General features: G+C 36.4%; 1 protein-coding gene across 1 annotated transcript; it reads left to right on the top strand.

Annotated features, from left to right (window-relative positions):
* The first annotated feature begins 291 nt into the window (after positions 1-291).
* On the top strand, positions 292-12,662 carry LOC101514758 (1-acyl-sn-glycerol-3-phosphate acyltransferase 2-like). The gene is made up of 11 exons (XM_004513592.4): positions 292-506; positions 677-799; positions 2,101-2,140; positions 2,294-2,367; positions 2,597-2,656; positions 8,136-8,213; positions 8,786-8,944; positions 9,646-9,771; positions 11,367-11,459; positions 11,710-11,796; positions 12,158-12,662. Exons 1-11 carry the CDS (start codon positions 426-428, stop codon positions 12,395-12,397), a joined length of 1,161 nt encoding a protein of 386 aa, XP_004513649.1. The 5' UTR covers positions 292-425; the 3' UTR covers positions 12,398-12,662.
* Positions 12,663-22,804: the final 10,142 nt, after the last annotated feature.

Here is a 22,804-nt window from a genome sequence, read left to right as displayed (position 1 = left end):
TAGTTTTCTTCTTTTCGAGACAATGACACACAATTTTAAAGTATTTTATTGCTTTTGATGTGATGTTTAACTGAAGGTTGAAGCTGCAGTTTTTTTTTTTACTTTCTTTTATTAAATAAACAAATAAACGAATAACCACGAAAAAAAACAAAATAACTAGAGTTTTTTTTTTTTTGAACAAATAAGTAGAGCATTAAACGCAGAAAGAGAAGAGAAAATTGACAGAAACTAGAAAGTCATAGAAGACAGTTAATATACAATATTATAATATAATATTGTAATAAATATAATTATATGATAGTAAGGAAGAGAAGAGGATTGGCATCATCATCGTCGTCGTCGATAACAAAAACGAACGACGTTAACCCATTGGAATTGAAAGTGAAAATTTGAAAAGTAAAGTAGTTAGTATTATTATTATTATTATGCCAATTTCACCTGCAGCTGTGATCGTTCCATTGAGTATTCTCTTCTTCGCTTCTGGCCTCATCGTTAACCTCATTCAGGTCTTTTTTCTTTTTCTTTCCATTTTTCTTTTTCTATTAATATTAAAAATACCTACTAGCTTAGTTTTTTTTATGATTTATCGAAACCATCATCATTATCATTATAATAATTTGTGTTATTTTAGATTCAGATTTGGATTGTTGTGATTGATGTTGAATTTGTGTGTTAGGCAATATGCTACGTGATTGTGCGGCCAGTTTCAAAGAATTTGCACAGACGGATCAACCGGTTGGTGGCAGAACTTCTCTGGCTCGAGCTTGTTTGGATCATTGATTGGTGGGCTGGAGTTCAGGTTTTTCATCAATTCCTTCTTCCCTCTTCTTTCTCACTATATCTATAGCACCGACTCTTCTATTAGAAGACATGTACGATGTTTGACATGTATCAGTGTCAATAACACGTTTATAACTTTCAATTAATTCATTTTCTCTAATTATTATAGGTGTTGATGTATCAATTTTAGTGTCATGTTTGGTGTACGTGTTAGTATTGTGTTTCATAGCTCACTATTGGCATCTCATGTTTGTTTTATTTTAGTGTAGTTGTAGCTGATTGTGTTGTGCAGCGGAGCATTGTTTACTTGTTTTTAAATTTGTTATAGATAGTCTATGGCATTGTATTTCTACATTGTTGCATTACTTTGCTATCAATGTGTAATGAAGAGTCACTGATAATGTAGGGTTTGTATCTCTATCTTCTTCGTATGAGGAGTGTAGGGTTTGATTCGACCTAGATCTTGTGATTGTTGTGTGACTCACGATGGGCTATAGGTTATAGTTCTTTCTTAAATTCAATGAAATGATATGTGGATATCTAGGCAGTTATGTTTTGGTGTAGCATTTGACCCTAAGATTTCAGTACAAGCCTGGGAAATGAAATTAACCTGGTTCTGTTGTTTCCAGTGCTCAAAAGTCAGTCGTGTCGAATTTGATGTTTGACTTGTATTATGCCAATCAATTTAGTACAGAAGTTGAGATTTAGGGAGATAATGGATTTTACTACTCACAAAACCATATATACCGATCAATTTTGTGCAGAGATTTTATTCTTGTCTCTTTTAAGTAGAGCTTCTTTTTTATTTGAGAAAAAAGGTTAAGTGTTTGTGATTCCAATGTCAAACGTATCCTTGTGAAAATGAAGGCTACGATTCGATTAGATTTCCTTTTTAATGTATTATTGATTGAGGGCAGTAATGCTTTTTTCTAACTGTGACTCAAAGGTAATTGGAAAGATTAGGACTTTGGAATATTCTTCAAAGACCTTTATAAACAGATGGTAATTGTTTAGATGGTTGGTTGGTTGTTAGTCACGAATGACATTAGAAATTGAAAGGAAATTCTATGTACTTACTATTTAATATCTCTTCTCTTCTGTTGTTTAATACTTTTGATAGCCGTGCCTTAGGTCAAATCTTTTGAATTATTAACTACTTTGAAGCATGTTGCGATCCTGAAATTCGTATGGTATATATGAAGGAAAATTGGTCATTTGAAAGTACTGTTATAGTTTATAGATGAATTTTATTCAATTCAATAGTATTTATTGTTCCATTTGGATTAATCAATGATTTAATTTGAAATATTTTTGCTTCAGATCCAAGTATTCACAGATCCTGAAACCTTTCGTTTGATGGGTAAGTCTCTTGTGCTATGCATTTTGTGCTAGTTTTTTCCCCTCCTCTTCCTTGTGTTGTGCATATGTGCTTGTGTTTTGGAAAGGGTCAAAGGGGTTATTTCTGGGGCCAGTTTTTTGCATCTCAGTAATCTAACTGTGTAGAATTTTCCAGGTAAAGAGCATGCTCTTGTCATATCCAATCACAAAAGTGATATTGATTGGCTTGTTGGATGGATTTTAGCTGAGGTGATTATCTTATTTTACAGGGCTTTTTTCATATCTTGAATGCAAACAAACAAATATACTTTTAGCTTTATTTCATTTGATATTTTGGTATCAAACTAGGACAAAAAGAACTTATACATCTGTGCTTTTGGATATTAAATATGGGACTCTTCTATCCAAGATTGTGTTTGTGACTCATCTGATTTGTGGTTCAACTACTCATTGATTATTGAATATAATTATTCAACAGCGTTCAGGTTGCCTTGGAAGCACCCTTGCTGTGATGAAGAAATCATCAAAGTTTCTGCCGGTATGTTTCATATGACTTGTGATTTCGAAATAAAAATATGGAACAGTGCTTGTTATTCAATTATGATGGTTTAAACCGATTGATCAAGTGTGTCAGACATAATATAAACTAAGATGTAAGATTGATAATTAGTGGGATGGTCTGTGGACTAGTTACTTAGGGTTATCACATGACCTATGTCAGCTCTGGGCCTGATTAGACATCGAAGCTGTTGAAACTGCCTTTCTTGCCTTTTTTTTTTCACATTCACTGTTTTTGCTTAATTTATTTTGGAATAGATGGTAGAGTCCATAAACTAAGCACTAAAATGTAAGACCGTCCTCTTGTGTTGGGCTTGTGGTTATTTGGTCAAAGACTCAAAATTCTACGTTGAAATGTCAGTATTGAAATTTCCACATTACAGGCCTTTTGGACCAACCATTTTCTGCCAATGGGACTTATTGGTAGTTGTTTATTGATTGTGATGTGTTTCTTGCAAATGGTCACTCACTTGGTAGGACTAGACCAGTTTTTAAAGTTTGGATGGAGTTTAATTTAGATGTTAACATGTATAATATGTTCATAGATTTTTGTATATAAATATAACTATGAAAGTTTTTGTATATTATACTATTTTCCACTTTGCTTACTGAAAAATGTAACACCATCAATTCTCTATTATATATTCCACTTATCTTCATGTCCCCAAAACTCCAATTATATGCTTCTCTAATAGTATTATTTTTGACCTAGTGTATTACAACTAAGTGAAACTTTCCTGCTTGGAAGAAACAAACATTATAAGTTTTTCTATAACCTAGCTAGAAATAATTTCTGCTTGTATATCACGTGTAAAACATTAAAAACTTGATTTTCTTATGCAATGATTTAGTTTGTTATTATTAAGATATGTTAATCCTTGTTTTATTAGGTTGGATTTAGTCCAAATTTATTTCCTTAATTAAGAGATTCTCCTTGTACAATTTTAAATATAAATAATATCATGTTGAGAGCCAATCTCTCAAGTTCTTCAACACCAAAACCTAATTCTCAAGTTGGTATCAGAGCTCACGATTAGTGGGCTTGTCAAATGTCTAAAAAACCCTAGCCGTTGCAGTCACATACGTAGCTGTCCCGTTAACTGTCCAACATACACGACCCGACAAGTCACACCGCCCCCACCATCAGACTCGCCTTAGTCAGATCAGCCATCCACCAGAGAACCGCCGCCATCCGCTATCTCACACGCTACCACGCGCATTTTTTTGGAAAATGTAAGCTCCATCGGCGTGTAGAGGCCATGCCCCTCAATCTAGACCTCCAAAAAAGTCCTTTTCGGTCCCATTCCACTCTTTCCTTAATTAAGAGATTCTCCTTGTACAGCTTCTATTCGTCTGTTGCCGTCCTTCCTGTTTTGGCCAAGTTTGGTCAGTGGGTCCCACTATTTCTGGTGCTTTCTCTACGGTTTCTTGCTGCCTGTACTTGTTGTTCTTTTTTAGTCTGTTGAAGACGAGTTCAAGTTTAGATCTTTTGCAGAAGGAGAACAACAAATATGAATCCTCTGTTAAGAGTCTTGTAACGTATATTTTCTCTGGCAATCCCTCTATAACGTTTGAGAATCTTAATGGTCAAAATTATTTAAATTGGTCAGCTGCTGTCAAGATGTGGTTTCTTGAATAGAAGCTCTCAAATCACTTCACTAAGCAGTCCTCGGAAATTAATACAGATTTGCGTGAAGATTGGGAGCAAGCTGATTGTCAATTAGTCTCTCTTTTGAGGCAAACAATTGAACCTTCCTTGCTGGTCTATTATTGCTCGTACACCACTTGCTGTGATATTTGGCAAAAAGCTAAGAATGTCTATTCGAAGGATATCCAACGTCTCTATAATGTTATTCATAATTTAGCTACCCTTCGATGACAGAAGATAACATCATGACTTATGCTAATAAAGCCCAGTCAACGATAAATGAGTTCAAGCTCCTTGTGGCCGACGATGACTTAAAGAAGATGCTTGAGAAATTGTATAATGTTTGCATGATCTATGTCCTTCATGGCCTCTATCAAAAGTATGAGTCGGTTCAAAGCCACATTCTCACTGCATCCGATATCCCCTCAACAAAGGATCACATCAGACACATCATACGCATTCTTGGTCAGGAAGGATCGGGGGGAAAATGGATCGCAAACTGACAGAGTCTTCTGCTTTTGTTTCAAATTTTGCAGGACGTGGTCGTGGGGGTGGTCGAGGAGGTCGTCCTAAGTGCACTTACTATAAGCGTTTTGGTCATACCGAAGACACCGAAGACACCGAAGACAAGTGCTATTATATTATTGGCTTTCTAGAAAAAAAATAATAAATATGACACAGTCTAATGATAATGGAAAAGACTCTTAAGTAAGAAATGCCAAAAAAAAAAAAAGAAGTTTATGATGAAGAGTATAAGGCATACCTGCAGTTCAAGGAGGTCGTGGTCGTGGGGGTGGTCGAGGAGGTCGTCCTAAGTGCACTTACTATAAGCGTTTCGGTCATACCGAAGACAAGTGCTATTCTATTATTGGCTTTCTAGAAAAAAAATAATAAATATGACACAGTCTAATGATAATGGAAAAGACTCTGAAGTAAGAAATGCCAAAAAAAAAAGAAGTTTCTAATGAAGAGTATAAGGCATACCTGCAGTTCAAGGCTTCACAGGCCTCATCCTCAACAACTTTTGCTCATATTGGTAATTCTACGGTCTTCCTCTCTCACTCCTCATCTTAGTCCTTAGATCTTGGACTCTGGAGCTTCCGATAATGTTGCTGGTAATCCATCACTTTTATCGAAAATATCCCAACCTAAAGTTCAACATCATATTACCGTTGCAGACGGCTCAAAAGCTAAAGCTAGTGGCATTGGTCAAGCCACTCCTCTCCCATCTTTATCTCTTGACTATGTTCTTTTTGTTTCCAATTGTCCATTTAATTTAATTTCTGTTAGTCGTCTGACTCCAAGTCTAAATTGTTCTATAACTTTTACTCCTGATTCTTTTGTTAAGCAGATGATTGGTACAGGATATGAGTCCTAAGGACTTTAATACCTTCAGTGTTCATCTACTGTTGCTTCCACTTCTAGTACAGAGCCCCCAAGTCTTCTTCATCGCCGTTTAGGTCATTCAAGTCTCAAAAAGTTGAGAGTTATGGTCTCTCACTTGTCTCACTTGCAGTCTTTAGATTGTGAATCTTGTTAGCTTGGGAAACACGTCTGGTCTTCCTTCCCCATCAGTCTTCAATCGCAAGCCCGTTTTTTTTTTTTTTTATGTCGTTCATTCTGATGTATGGGAACCAAGTTGAGTCACTTCAGTTGTAGGTCATACTGGTTTATTCAAGATACTTTGTCACTTTTATTGACGAGTTTTATAGATGTACGTGGATCTACCTACTTAACGATAGATCAGAAATATTAAGTGTATTTCACAATTTCTTTAAGGAAATTCAAAATCAATTTGGTTGTTCTATTCGCATTTTGCGCAGTGATAATGCAAAAGAGTATTTTTCGTCATCTTTTAATCTTTTATGGCCGAAAATGAAATAATACATCAGTCATCTTGTCCCCATACCCCACAACAAAATGGTATTGTTGAATGTAAGTACTCTAATATAATTGAAACAACATGTACGTTACTAATCAATGCTAATGTTCCTTTCAAGTTTTGGGGCGATGCCCTCGCTGTAAGATATTTGATTAATAGAATGCCATCTTCTGCTATCCAAGACAAAGTTCCCCATTCCATATTGCTCCCCAATGAACCATTGTTTCGTGTCCCTCCTCGAGTTTTTAGATCCGCTTGCTTTGTTCATGATCTTACTCTAGGACTTGATAAGTTGAATGCTCGTGCAATTAAATGTGTTTTCCTTGGCTATTCAAGGTTTTAGAAAGGATATCGGTGCTATTGTCCCTCCACACATTGCTTCTTCATGTCTGTTGATGTCACATTTTTTGAGGATACACCTTTCTTCCCATCCCTCATTGAAGCTGAGTCAATCTTTGAGGTATTACCTATTCCCTACCTTGTTCCGATGACTTCGTCCAATCCCATAATTGACCAACGAGATCCATCTAGTCCTTCTCTCTTGCAAATTTATCAGCGACGTGCACGTCTCCCTCCTGCCAATCCACTTCCTACACAAGATTTAAGTGACTCATCTCCTGTTCCAGTCTCTTCTTCTACTTCAGATCTGCCTACTTTGTCTGACGACCTCCCTATTGCACTACGTAAAGGTACGCATTTCACCAGTAATCCTTATCCCATTTATAATTTTCTTAGTTATCATCGTTTATCACCTTCACATTATACCTTTGCCTCTACTATCTCTTCCCTCACTATTCCTAAGTCTCCACAATAAGCTCTTTCTCATTCAGGTTGGCGGCAGGCTATGATTGATGAGATGACATCCTTAAAATCTAACAAAACATCGACTCTTGTGCCACCTCCTCCTGGTAAATCTATTGTTGGATGTCGTTGGGTATACACAGTCAAAGTTGGTCCATACAGACATATTGATTGTCTAAAAGCTCGTCTAGTGGCTAAAGGTTATACTCAGGTTTTTGGTCTTGATTACATTGATACTTTCTCACTTGTGGCTAAAATGACTTTTGTTCGTCTTTTTCTCTATGGCTACTATGCGACATTGGCCGTTGTATCAGTTAGACATAAAGAATGCATTCCTTCATGGAGACTTAGAAGGAGAAGTTTATTTCGGGCAACCACCTGGTTTCGTTGCTCAGGGGGAGTGTCGTGGGCATGTCTATCGGCTTCATAAAGCTTTGTATGGTCTCAAACAATCTTCTCATGCATGGTTTGGGAGGTTTAGTAGTGTTGTTCAACAATATGGCATGATTCGGAGTGAAGCTGACCACTCCGTCTTTTATAAATTCTCTTCTAACAAGTGTATTTACTTGGTTGTCTATGTTGATGGTCATTACAGGTGATGCACTTTTGTAACATAGGTACTATGAGTCGCATATGTGATAATCAAGGAGTCTTACATATTGCTTATAATCCAGTCTTTCATGAGCGAACTAAGCATATTGAGATTGATTATCACTTTGTTCGTGAGAAGATTGTGTCTGGCGAGATTGCTACTTCATTTGTTGGTTCTAATGATCAATTGGCAGACATTTTCACAAAGGCTCTTCAAGGACCAAGGATAACTTATATATGTGACAAGCTCGATGCCTATAATTTGTATGCTCTAGTTTGAGGGGGAGTGTTGAGATATGCAATGATTTAGTTTGTTATTATTAAGATATGTTATTCCTTGTTTTATTAGGTTTGATATAGGTTGGATTTAGTCTAATTTATTTTCTTAATTAAGAGATTCTCCTTGTACAATTTTGAATATAAATAATATCATGCTGAGAGCTAATCTCTCAAACCATTCAACACCAAAACTTAATTCCCAAGTATATCTATTATTTAATGTCAATGCTGATCTATATGACAAGTTCCAACATGCAGGTCATTGGTTGGTCAATGTGGTTTTCTGAATATCTTTTCTTGGAGAGAAATTGGGCCAAGGATGAAAGTACATTAAAGGTATGGGAGTGGGATTATGCATTACTCAAATATAATTAATATGCTGGATGCTCTTAATAAGAGATTCATATTTGTACATGTTCTTTTAGTATTGATCAATGTCTTATCAGCCATGCACTGAGATGCAAAATTACTACTCCATCCGTCTCAAAATAATTGTCACATTTGCAAAAAATTATTGTCCCAAAATAATTGTCACATTTGCAAAAAAATATTTGTCCCAAAATAATTGTCACTTTTGATTTCCAATGCAAATTCAATTATTTTCTTCCAATTGTATCCTCTAATTAATAATGTGTGCATCACTCCCAAGTTATTATTCTCCACTTTGAATTTATGAAATTATGACAATGAACATAAACCAATAGTTGATTTGGGTAGTTTCGTAAAATTATCGTTTTTTTCATTTGTTTATCATCATCTTTTCTTAATCTGTGTCAAATGGTCAACTGCGACGAGTATTTTGGGACGGAGGAGGGAGTATAACCTCTTCTCAATGCACATACTCTCTCTTGGTGCTTAAACCGTTTCATTATTTGTGAGTCCCATTTGAGCTGTAATTGTATGTGCAGTCAGGCCTACAGCAACTGAGGGATTTCCCTCTTCCCTTTTGGCTGGCTCTCTTTGTAGAAGGAACTCGCTTTACGCAGGCCAAACTATTAGCTGCTCAGGAGTATGCAACCTCAACTGGATTGCCTGTTCCCAGAAACGTTTTGATTCCAAGAACCAAGGTGAAATTTAATTAACTTCTTTATCTTTCTTTTTGTTGTTTGTCTTTTTCCTTCGCTTACTTTTCTTCCAGTTTGAAGCTATTCTGCATGACTGTGATTTAGCAAACTATTTGGCTTAACTGTTAAATATTAGCACATTCATGGCAGGATTTTCTATTCTATGAAATTATATTACTGTTCTTCTCCCAAGGATTATACTTCTCTACTTATCAAGGGTGCCTAAAGGGTTTATATCAATTGGAGAGAAAATAACCCAAGTCCCACATCAGATAAATCTTGGGAGTTGTGAATCCTCACTTTACAACACTGTTTTGTGAGATTGAGTAATTAGGCCCAATAACTAAGATAGCTCAAAATCGAAGATAGTATTAGAGCTTATTCTAGACTGTCGTTGGGTCCCCTGTTGCTCAATAACTAAGGTATCATAGCTCAAAATTCAAGATAGGATTGAGTTAGGAATATGCTTTGACAGTTTTTTCATCAATTGGAAGATATCTTATCATCCTCATAACTGTGCTTTCACTCTTTTCTATCTTAAAATTAATTAACTTTTTTATTTTATTTTCTTTAGTATTTAAGTTCAAGAGATTCTGATTTTGAATTTCTAGTTTTATTTTCCCCTATAAGTTTCAATATAATTTATTGACTTTATCTGTATGTTGTTTTTTGACGAAAAATTTACTCAATTATGTTGTTTCCAGGGGTTTGTTTCAGCAGTAAGCCATATGCGCTCATTTGTGCCGGCCATTTATGATGTAACAGTGGCAATTCCTAAGAGTTCACCGGCTCCTACAATGCTAAGACTCTTCAGGGGGCAACCTTCAGTGGTGAGCTTTTTTTTAATAGAAATACTGATTCAATATCTCCCTTCATTTTTTTCTTGACCGTGTAATTTACAAAATGAAAATTTTCTCGTTTGTAATCAATTAAGTTTTGAGTTGATTAACTTTCCCTTTCTGAAACTGTTGTGTGGAGAATTTAACTGAAGAAATTAAGTTCAACATGCGAACAAATAGGAATTAGGAGCCGAATAAGGAGTGAGTTCATTGCTCAGTGTTAGTCTCAATGTATGAATTCTCTCTTGTACTAGGGAGTTTCATTTTGAACTAAGGTGGAAGGCCCGGTCAAAACTAGCTTCTTACTCATGGGAACTTTTCAACATAGATTAGTGTTAAAATATTATAAAATATTTTATAATATCTTTTATATTATATTAGAGTATCTTGAGTTATTTTCTAGGATCAATCTATAATCATAAAGATATCTTAAAGTATCTTTCATTATTATTATGATTTGTTCCTGATTTAAGATTGAGTCTCTGTTTCTCTATAAATAGAGATTAGTGTTGAGTCTTTTGTAATCAAGTTAGCATAAAGTTATTATAAATAATATTCAAACCCTTATTAATTTCTCTCTTCCTTTTATCTAAAATCCCACAACTTCAACAATTAGAATTTGACTCCTAACTTATGAAACATCTCTTATAAGTTTATTGGTGTTTATGGAGAAGTTAGATGAGAGAGCTTCTAAAAAAGTTGAGGCTGTATAAGATAATTTCAACTTATGCTGAAAGCTATTAATTAGAAAATTTATTGTAAAACTATTTCAATTTTTCTTTTTCTATAAGTATTTGTTGAAGATTTTATCCTAATCAACTCTAAGTGTATCTGTTTTGGGAAACTGGAAGCCATGAAAAGAGCACATCAAAGTTAGGAGTCTAATGCAAGCCCATACTTTTGATTTTCTTTTTTCTTTTTAATTGTATATTTGTATGCTATTTCCCTAACATTTTATTCTAAACATTATAAAATTTACAGCATCAATTCTTGATTTTCTTTTTCTTTTTTTTGGCATGGTCATGTGGGACAACAGCAGACTTTTAGTAAAAAAAGTGAATCCAATAGAAGATTATGGGATTGAAACACATAAAATATGATCATAGAAAAACTATAGTAGAAATTATTAAAAAATTTCTTTTTCATTAGGGTTTAAAACTTTGAAAAAAACATTGGTTTTCGATACAGTCCAATGTTGCTGATTGATCCATATAACGAATCCTACTTGATTGGATGAGTCTTTGTTGTTGTTTTGCAACTTTTGTGGGACACATGATCATTTGGGTTGACATAAATTTGTTATCCTAGAGATTACAAATAGGCTTCTTGTTTATTGAAAACCATAGTATTGCCGGGGGACTTCAGAGGCACTGTTGTTGTTTGTGGATAAGAAGTGACGTGGCTTGGCAATTTGGAGCATGTTTTTACTTTGAAGAATGATGGAGTTTTTTAGGAACCTTAGTTTTCTTTATACCTACTTGAAATCATTGCAACAGGATTCCTTGTCTTTCTTACATAATCTTATTAGCTATTTTTCTCTATAAAATGCCAATGTTTGAATAGAGATGTACTCATCCAAATCCTAGGTGCATGTGCATATTAAGCGGCATTTGATGAAGGATTTGCCAGAATCAGATGAAGCTGTTGCTCAATGGTGTCGAGATATATTTGTGACTAAGGTTTGTGCCAATTGATACTTACTAATAAGGATTATATTATTCTTTTGTTCCTTTTTCCCAGCAGGGTATCTGTGTCTGTTATTATGGTTTGGTTGTCCTAGTTTTTATTAAGAATTGATTTTACACACTTATGTGCACACCATGTTAATGTCTTGGTATATTTTGTCATATCTGTCTATAAATTCTTGAGTTTCAATTGTTAAAAAACTTTGATCTTCTTTTCTCTCCCTTATTTCCCTGCGCACACCAGGATGCTTTGTTAGACAAACATATCGCCGATGACAAATTCAGTGATCATGAGCCACGGGATCTTGTTCGACCAATAAAGTCTCTTCTGGTGAGATACTTCCTCTCAATACATCTAGTTTCGTAATGTCTTTATTGAATAGCCAGCTATTCTCTATTGTAGTACACAATTTGCATACACCATTATGGTTATTTACGACGGTAGTTGACTGCAGTGCAGTCAGCACATCTAAACCATTCGATTAAGATTGAACGGCCCAGATTTCAAGTTCGAATTTTGTATTTTTTAAGAGGGACTTTAATGATTTTTAAATTTAAAATCCAAACTTAAAATCTAGACCGTCCAATCTTGATTAGACGATTCAAATGTGCCTCAGAGGGAGCTGACTGTAGTCAATCCTGATCCTGTTATTTACATGTTCAATAATCAATTTCATGTTGGAAACAAACAGGTTGTCATTACATGGGTTTGTGTGGTTGTCTGGGCGTCTGTTAAGTTGCTTCAATGGTCTTCACTACTATCATCCTGGAAGGGTGTTGCATTTTCAGTATTTGGTCTGGCAATTGTCACTGTACTCATGCAAGTCTTGATTATGTTCTCACAGTCTGAACGTTCAAACCCTGCCAAGGTTTCCCCTTCAAAGCCAAAAAATAGAGAAGAACTGCAGGGTAGTGATGACAAGCAAGAGTAGATCAAACACTTCGCCCAAATATTATATACTTAAATAGGGAACTTAATTTGCATTTATGTGTGTGGATTCTTTTGGCTATGAAATTCCACCATGTATGTATGCAATCTTCCTTTGTATTATTATTATGCATGCATATGATTCATTAATTTTCAAATTAGGATTAATTTGTGTAGATATTATAGGATAGGATGGCGGTAAAAAATTCGACCTGATACTGCATTATTCTTACGGGCACTTATACATTTGACTATTAATTTTGTGGTTATCTCCCTTTCTAAACGTCTTCTATATGTGCATGACATTTTTTGCTTTTGCATTTAGTTCTTGAGGAAAAAACATAATAAAACAGTCTAATGAGCTTGTCCTTTTAAGATAAAACATGATAAAATAAAGGTGAACACTTGGTACATTTTGGCATGAGAATGTATCGGTACATATATGATGTGGTGTTCATCTACTCGGATCTCCACTAGATGTTATGGTAGATGCTCTGCACCATATATTCTTATTTTTAATTAAAAAAAACTGTATTATTTAAACACTTTTTTGCACAAATACGGACGCTGCATGTATACTGTATTTACTGTATGTTGTTTTTTCCTTCAAAATTTGTTCCCTCGATCAAATTTATTTCTGACAATTTCTTTAGATAACACTACAAGAAGAATTATTGGAGAGAGGAAAAATACATTACACGTTTACCACCACAAGAAACAACCAAAAGAAGGAAGGAGAGGAGAAAGAATTGGGTAGAAGACAAGACAATGAAATAGTGGTTTCTAATAGGGTGGTGGCTATTTCTGGTGCAATGGTTGTTGACAGGTATTTCAATTGTGATTTTTCTTTATAGGTTTTGTAGAGGTGATGGGAGGGAGTTCTTTTTTTTTTGAAAGGTGGCATGTGGTGGTCGAGATATGCCCAAGAAGGTGGAAGTTAGTTATTGTAATGGGTTGGGTCTAAGAGGTTCAACCCAAATATATGATGGGTCTAAGAAGTTCAATACAAATAGAGCAAGTTGATCCAATAGCGAGATCCAACTTGAGTGACGTCTAATGCGATAACATCAACACCGAGGAATGACGCAATGTGGAAACTACCGTCGATGTTATCTCTAGAAGCGTACGTCCCCAAAGACAAGGAATTTAGAAGCATCGACGTACTCCTGGTGTCTCACGTATCGCAAATTGCAATTACATTAGATAAGACCACTGCATATCTCGGTAGACAGTTACATCACGGATAACAACAATTTCATTATGATCTCTGTTGAATATAAAGAGTATTGAGAGACATATGAAATAACCCGTGTGTTTCAACTACACAGCGGAATCTCTTTATATAGGCACATGGCATTAAATAACTCTAATTTACAGTAATACTAGCAGGCCAGAATACTTACATACTTACAGCCCATATAATTATTTACATTATAATATAATATTTAACACTCCCCCTCAAGCTGGAGCATATAAATCAAATGCACCTAGCTTGTTACATATATAACTAATTCTAGGACCTCGCAATGACTTTTTAAACGCATCTGCTAACTGATCATTGGACTTGACAAAGTTGGTGATGATATCACCTGATTCAATCTTTTCTCTAACAAAATGACAGTCAATCTCAATATGCCTGGTCCTCTCATGAAAAACAGGATTCGAGGCAATGTGCAATGCAGCTTGATTATCACATATTAGTGTCATTGTGTTGGTCTCTTCAAATTGAAGTTCTTTCAATAACGGTTTCAGTCAGATGAGTTCACATGTTACTAGTGCCATTGTCCTATTTTTTGCCTCAGCGTTGGATCTTGCAACAACATTTTGTTTCTTACTCTTCCAAGATATTAAATTTCCTCCGATGAGTACACAATACCCGGAAGTTGATCGTCTATCTATGGGTGAGTCTGCCCAATCAGCATCTGAGTAGCCAATTATCTGAGTATGTCATCTATCTTCATAAATGAGACATTTTCCAGGTGCACTTTTGATGTATTTAAGAATTCGGATTACAGCATCCATATGTTCTTGGCAATGAGAATTTAAGAACGGACTTACTACACTGACAGCAAAGGAAATGTCAGGACGAGTCACTGTGAGATAGTTTAATTTTCCAACCAATCTCCTATATCTTTCTGAATCTAATAGAGGCTCCCCCTGATTGGGTAGGAGTTTGACATTTGGATCCATAGGAGTATCAACTGACTTGGCATTTAGTATGCATATTTCTTCAAGAATATCCATAGCATATTTCCTTTGTGAAATTACAAGGACATCCTTGGATTGGGCTACTTCAATACCCAAAAAATAACGGAGTTTACCAAGGTCTTTAGTCTGAAATTTATTTGAGAGATGTTGTTTTAACTAGAGTATTCCTTGCTGATCACTACCAATTATTACAATGTCATCCACGTAAATAATAAAATAGATGCACCCTTGAGCTGAGTGATGATAAAATACAAAGTGATCGGCTTCACTACGAATCATACCAAATTCTTGTACTACCGAGCTGAATCTGCCAAACCAAGCTCTAGGAGACTGTTTAAGACCATAAAGGGACCTGTGTAGCCGACAAACCATGTTGGACTGCGGATCATACCAAATTCTTGTACTACCGAGCTGAATCTGCCAAACCAAGCTCTAGGAGACTGTTTAAGACCATAAAGGGACCTGTGTAGCCGACAAACCATGTTGGAAGACTCCCCCTGAGCAACAAACCCTGGTGGTTGCTCCATATACACTTCCTCTTCAAGATCACCATGCAAAAAGGCATTTTTAATGTAAAGCTGATGGAGGGGCCAATGTCGAATTGCTACAATGGAGAAAAATAGTCTAACAGATGCCATTTTGGCAACCGGTGAGAATGTATCACTGTAATCCAACCCAAAAATCTGAGTATATCCCTTGGCTACCAAACGATCCTTAAATCGATCAATCTTACCATCAGGACCAACCTTCACTGTATAAAGCCAACGACACCCGACTAACGACTTCCCATGAGGTAAAGGGACCAATTCCCAAGTACCACTGCTTTGTAGAGAACACATCTCATCAAGCATTGCTTGCCTCCACTCAGGGTGGGATAATGCTTCACCTGTAGTTTTAGGAATAGAAACAGAAGACAAGGAGGACAAGAAAGTGTATTGTAAAGGAGAAAGACGATGATAACACAAATCAATATAATGAGGAGATGGATTACGGGTGGTGCGAATATCCTTACGAAGAGCAATGGGAAGGTCAGGCTCAGGTGGCAGGGCCGGATCCGGAGGTGGAGTCGGAGGAGAGTCTGTAATGGGAGCAGGAACAGGCACAACAGAAGATAAGAGGCGACGCTGATATGTTTGTAGTGGTCGTGGAGGTTGGAGGGTAGACTCGGCAGGTTCGATAGGAATATGAGTGGGTGGGAGAGGGATAACTACTTGAGGAGGTTCAGGATTAATGTCCTGATAGGGCTCAGTAGCTATATGGGTAGGTTTAAAATATTGTACAGACTCGAAAAAGGTAACATCGGCTGATGTAACGTAGCGGTGTAGTGTGGGAGAATAACAACGGTAGCCCTTTTGGGACCGATGATAACCGAGAAAGACACACTTGAGTGACCGAGCTGACAATTTGTCCAAACCAGGAGATAAATTGTGAACAAAACACGTGGACCCAAAGACACGAGGTGGTAGTGGGTGAAGAGGGGTATGGGGAAAGAGGAAGGAATGGGGGATATTGCCATCAAGGATGGAACATGGCATACGATTAATAAGGTAGCACGCCGTTATGACTGCATCCCCCCAAAAACAAAATGGAACATTGCCATGGAGAAGTAAGGTTCGTGTGGTTTCAATGAGATGCCGATTTTTGCGTTTTGGCTACCCCATTTTGCTGAGGTGTATGAGGACATGATGTTTGGTGTAAAATATCGTTGGAAGCCATAAAATTTTGAAATTGATGAGACAAATATTCTTGTGCATTATCACTTCTTAAGGTACAAATGGAAACTCCAAATTGGGTTTTAATTTCTTGATAAAATTGCTCAAAGATGGAAAACAATTCAGTTCTATTTTTCATTAAAAATAACCACGTACAACGAGAATAATCATCAATAAAAGTAACAAAATACTTAGACTCTAAAGTAGACACAGTACGAGAGGGACCCCAAACATCAAAGTGAACTAAAGCAAAGGGAGAGGATACTATTTTATTGACTCGATCAGGAAAGTTACTACGGGTGTGTTTCCCTAACTGACACGACTCACAATGTAAAGTAGATAACTTAGACAAACTAGGCACCAGTTTTTGTAGTTTGGTAAGACTTGGGTGTCCTAGCTGAGCATGGATAGTATGGGGGGACTCTATGGCATAGCACGTCTTGGAAGTTGTAGAAAGAATAGAGGCCTTGTAACTCACATCCGACGCCAATCGTCCGTCCCGAATTCCGGTCCTGCAAGGTAACATTATCATTAGTGAAAGTAATAATACAATTATGAGACTGAGTCAATCGACTAACTGAAAGTAAATTAAAGGAGCATCCAGGTACATATAGAACAGATGCAACTGAGATAGAAGGAAGAATGTGGACAGTGCCAACTCCTTGAGATTGGGTTTGAGTACCATTGGCAGAAGTTATAGTAGGTAAAAAACCAGATGTAAAGAGTGAAGAAAAAAGACCTTTATTACCAGTAACATGATCAGACACATTAGAATCAAGAACCCAAAGGCCGAGGGAAGATGAATGAGAGAGGTAAACAGATGAGTTACCAGTGTGTGCAACCGAAGTAGGAGAACTAGAGTTCGGATGACTCTGAACCCATCGGAGAAAATCTTCATAGTTTGTCGGGGAACCTTGTGGAGATGGTGTAGTCTGAATAGTGGCAGAAGGATCAAGCTGGGTTGCATTTATCAAAGACGAAGGCTTGTCATGCAACTTCCAACAGTGATCAATAGTGTGTCCAAGCTGATGACAATGCTCACATTTGGGACGAGGCTTAGAGTTGGATGGTCCTCCATGAGAACGTTGTTGATTATGTCCGTGAGATGCAAGGGTAGCAATGTCACCCGAAACTGAAGTAATAAACTGCTTAACTGGATGTTTTGTTGGTACTCGAAGGAGGATCGCTGAAGTAGTAGACATGTCCGGAACAGTAGCAGACCCCAAAATTTAATCACGAGTTGCATAGTACTCCTGGGGTAGGCCATAGAGTGCAAGAAGCATGAAGAAGGTGTTGCGTTGATCCAACTCCTTCTTCTGTTCAACTGGATTACTTGCAGCAGGAGGGAGAAGCTCATTAAAGTCATGGAGTGCACTATGAACGGTGCCAAGATATCTAGAAATAGAACCATCAAGTGACTTCGGAGTAATGATGTTCAACAAACGGTGACAAAATCCATAGAGACGTTGTGTGTCGTTAGTATAGAGTGCCTTCGCTTGACTCCAAACCGATTCACACGTGAGATGCGGTCGGAAAAGCGGTTTAACATCTGGATGAAGTAGAGACTTAATGACACTACATAACTAAGCATTTATTTGACTCCATTTGGATGTTTCAGTCACACTCACCTTTTCAGGATTTTGGGTGAGGTGGTCCTCGTAACCTTGACCATGTAGCCATAGTTTGATGTCGGCAGTCCAACTATCATAATTTGATCTATTCAATTTTTCAACCGAGAGAGGAGAAATGATGTAGTAGTGAAGATGTTCTTTGTTTCAGACTGAGATGTCATGGTCAACAAAGATTGTCAGAAAACGCGTCGTAACCGGGAAAACAGGGGTTGTTTGAACTGGAAGTCGTATATCTACTCGAAATTGAGGGCAGATATGGAAGCAGGAGGCCGAGGCGAGTGCGGTGGAAGAAGCGGCATCTGAACGGCTGTCGGACGCGCCGTCACACGCGGTGGCAGTGTGCGGCGTGTGGATTTCACGTGTGGGGTGTGCAGGTGGCGCGTGAGGGCGCGTGAGCAGGATTCTGAAGGCGCGGCGGAAGGGTTTGGCCGATCTGGGGTGTACGACGCTGATGGAGCGGTCATTCGTTGAAAAAACTCGTCAGAAACAGTGAGGACAGCAACGGTAGAACATGAACGGCTGAACAAAAATTGAGGAATCAGCGTATCAACGGCAAACGGGGGGCAAACCGGAATTGAGAACACGGTTTGTCGAAAAATATTCACCGGAGACAGTGGGTTGATCGGGTAGTTGACGATTAGGGTTGTCTCTCAATTGGCTCTAGATACCATGTTGAATATAAAGAGTATTGAGAGACATATGGAATAACCCGTGTGTTTCAACTACACAACGGAATCTCTTTATATAGGCACATGATATTAAATAACCCTAATTTACAGTAATACTAACGAACCAGAATATTTACATACTTATAGCCCATATAATTATTTACATTATAATATAATATTTAACAATTTCGATGGTCACCTCAAAAATAACAACATACCACAACAGATAAGAGTCCAACTAATCTACAAATAAGGGGTTCACCTTTAAGTAATTCACACATTACCCATCCAATCATTATACTTACTATATGTTCCCCATTTGCCTTACCTTTAGTATTACAGTTTCTTTGCAGGTACAAGAAGAAATAGAGAAGACCAAAGCTTGATCGCAACACAAAATGCGAAGTCCACATAACACTAATGATACATCTCGTGTTTCATACAAGAACATTGAGGTTTGTTATGGGTCCTCCGTAAAAAAATTCCACGCCTCAAGATTCCATTAAGCATGGAAGTCACTAAAAGCAGGGCTCCCCCCTAAGCCATCTCTAGGAGAAACAAATCAACAAAACCACAAGTTCAACGTTCAAAACAGTTGACCTATGCATCATAATACGCCGCTTCAAAGACAAGCCAACAAAGATAATGTCTCTCTTTGTTGACACTCTTTATCACCACAAAGGAACATCATCGAAAGATCTAGGTGCCGATATCCATCGTCGTCTTGATGACAGTCAAAATTAACAAATGACAAAAGATAACATGGACGAGATAAAGGCCTAAATTAGGATACTCAAAAAGAAGGTTGCATTAATCGAATATTGTCGAAAACAAAGGAAAACTTTGTCAACAGAGGATGACAACTATGACAACGTTGTCAATTCAGAGTTAGGAAATGAAGTTTTTTCCCGAGTTGCTCATAGGAGAAAACAACCAAAGAAGGAGATCGTAATCCAACTCTCATTCATAGACAAAATCGACAAAGAACCGATACACAAAATCCTACCTATCAGAAATCTTTGTGTCCAAATTCACCACAAATCGAATAACCCAAATAAACTCAACATGTTTAGTTAGCTTCAAGCAGAAGTCAGACGGGTCCTTCAGCTCGTTCATGGATCACTTCAATGAGGAGATGTCTCAAATAAAAAATTGAACCATGTTGTAGCACTACACACACCAATAGAAGGTCTGAAGTCAATACCGTTTTTTGATTTGCTAGCACAAAGACCTTATAAGGCGTTCGATGAATTTAGAAGGAGAGAAAATGCGTATATAACTATAGAGGAAGTAGATGCAACAAAAAGAGACGATTACAAAAGGCCTATTTACAATGACCAAGATCAAAGTAGAGGGCGAAGAAATCGAGGAAAAGATAGATGAAAAGAGCATTTCACGTACCACTTCACCCACTAATTGAAAGGCCAAAAAGGAACTTCTAAGATGCATATAACTCCAACTTAATAAAAATCTACCTCAACAAAGAGAGTCAAAACCGGAAAAACATATTGTGCATCCCACATAATTTATAAATATTCTATTAACGATTGCTAAAGGCTAAAAATCCAGATTGAACAACTGATATACGAAAACCATCTAAAGAAGTATGTGGATAAAAAAGGCTGACATGAAGTTTCACCAAGATCACGACCTCGAAGGAGGAGCTCTAGATCACCCAATTCTCGCAGAAGTTCTAAGAGTAATGAGAAAAGGCGTAGCCGAGATGACAAGAGAGGTTAGAGGCCAACCCCTAAACCTAGGGAGATATTTCAAATCAGGGGTATTTAAAGGAGGATGACTTATCAACGGTGCTAGAAAAAGAGACTTGTGAGCCTTAAACTCAACTTGCGCCCTTACTCAAGTCGGGAACGTATAATCAACAATCATTTTTTCAGAAAAGAACTACAAAGACATAGATAAGCATGAGGAACGAAACCCAACGGTTATCTTGGCATGAATGGGAAATTACAATGTGAAAATGAGCTTAATCAACTAAGTAAACTCGACTAAAATCATATTTAACAAAGCTTATAAACAACTAGGTTTACTAGCCTCAATCCTTAAACCTTACAACAACATCTTAGTGGAATTATATGGTGATAGTGCAGAGGTCATGGGATTCATTGAGATCCTTGTCATTTTTACATAAGACGCATGCACAAAGTCAATTCTAACAAATTTGTTAGTAGTTGAAGGAACATCAACATATAACTTCATCATTGGACGATCAATCACCAACACACTAAGATGTGGAGACAAAATTCCTAATGTTTTAAAGATGACAAACATTAAAGATTAAATGATTGAGATATTTTGATACATATTGTTATCTAATATGTGTTCTTGAGTGACTCTGTTATAATAGGAAATAAAAAAAAAATCAAAGTATAAAATGAATTATTCATAAGACAAAACTAACTTTTTAATAGAGTTTAGAAAATTGTGAGCTAAAAGATCATAATGATCATACATGTGTGAGAAGAATCAAGATGATAACCACAAGTCATGAACATACCTAACAAACATTTTGAAGTTCACTTAAAGTTCATAATGTTAATAAGTTTTCAAGAAAAACTTTATCAATAGTTACCATGTGTTGGGACTCGAACCTGGTGATCACATGAAGGCCTCAAAAAATTACTAAAGCTCCACATCTTATCTATAAATAGAGAAGAGCCCAAACCTTGAATAATAAGAACTTACACCAAGTAATCAATTACTCTTGATATAAAAAGAGTAAAACTTGATTAAAAATTCAACCACATTCAGAGTTCATCAAATTCAACCACATTTCATCTCAGTCAAGTCATGAGAACTTGATGCAAACTAAATATTCTATTTGTAAACTTTTTGAAGTCATATTTTGAAAGAAGCAATATATATTTGTAAACTAAATATTCTAATTACTAATCTATTTTAAAAAGAATCCCAATTGAAACCCCTTCTTTGTTACATTAAATTCCAATTCATTGGAGCCACTATGTCCACACCTCATTTAATAATGAAGTTCCTTTTAGAAAATGGGAAGATCTCCATCATGCTTGAAAATCAATGAATAACTAGACAATGCAATGCTAACTGTCTCAAGAAGAAATAGAAGAACTCGGATCACAACAAAAATTCCAATATGTCCTAAGGATTGTGGAGAAGTATGCAAGTTCATAAAGATGAACCCAATGGAGGACAACAAACATATGCCACAACCCTTGGATAAATATAAAAAAGGTAGAGATAGTAAACCCAAGAAAGGTAATGGAGCTTGGCTAACATTTGAAGACAAGGCTATGTTATTTCAAACGCTAAGGAGAAACTCGAGTATATCAGCATGAATTCCAACCGACTTTCCAAGAATAGACCCAAAAGTAGTATCTAACTGCTTGACTATCAATGATATCGTCAAGTTGATAGTATAGAATAAGAGAAATTTAGTTGGAGAAAAATGAATGGCAGTTCGACAAGAAACTCAAAAGTTAGAAAAGGTAGGTTTCCTCAAAGAGATCACCTATTTTACGTGGTTGACTACCATCATTATATAAATAGAGAAGAGCAGAGTCCTTGAAGAATTAGAAATTACATCAAGTATTCAAACACTCTTATTATAAAAGAGTAAAACTTGATTAAAAGTTCAACCACACTTAAAGTTCGTCCTAGGTAATAAAATCTAAATAATACAATAGTGTGTAGTTGATTCATATCATCTCATTCAATTCATGAGAAATTGATGGAAACTAAATATTTTATTTGTAAACTTTTTGAAGTCATCTTTTGGTTTGTAAAAGAGACTCAATTTTAATTGTAAGTGTTGTTAAGTCTAGTGTAACTAAGAAGAAGAATTATAAGCCTGTTAAGACTAAGAAAATATATGAAAGAAATGTCAGGTTGACAAACTTGTGTAAGTATAGAATATGAGAAGTTATCTCAAGCATTTTAGTGAAAAATTTCACTAAGGGTGAGGACTAAACGTAGCTTAATGTTTGGATGAACTAGTATAAAATTGTGTGTAATTTTCTTTGTCTTTACTTTTTATTTGGTTTTACACTACTAACACATATCCAAATCATAAGAAATGATATGAATTTTAATGTGCTCATTCAACTCATGAATTCAAGACAAAAGTCTAGATCTGAAAATTCTAATAATAATATTTCTATCAACTATGCATTGAAATAGAAACACCCACCAAACTCCAATT

This window comes from Cicer arietinum, chromosome 4 (genome assembly GCF_000331145.2).
Source record: "Cicer arietinum cultivar CDC Frontier isolate Library 1 chromosome 4, Cicar.CDCFrontier_v2.0, whole genome shotgun sequence".
In the NCBI taxonomy this organism is placed as follows: domain Eukaryota; kingdom Viridiplantae; phylum Streptophyta; class Magnoliopsida; order Fabales; family Fabaceae; genus Cicer; species Cicer arietinum.
This window is presented reverse-complemented; position numbering and strand designations above follow the sequence as displayed.

Bases quoted from the DNA above. Each gene is read 5' to 3' on its own strand.
- LOC101514758 (XM_004513592.4), top strand. From the start codon at position 426: ATGCCAATTTCACCTGCAGCTGTGATCGTTCCATTGAGTATTCTCTTC. The intron at 2,657-8,135 runs GTATGTTTCATA...TCCAACATGCAG, and splicing joins AATCATCAAAGTTTCTGCCG to GTCATTGGTTGGTCAATGTG. The intron at 9,772-11,366 runs GTGAGCTTTTTT...TCCAAATCCTAG, and splicing joins TCAGGGGGCAACCTTCAGTG to GTGCATGTGCATATTAAGCG.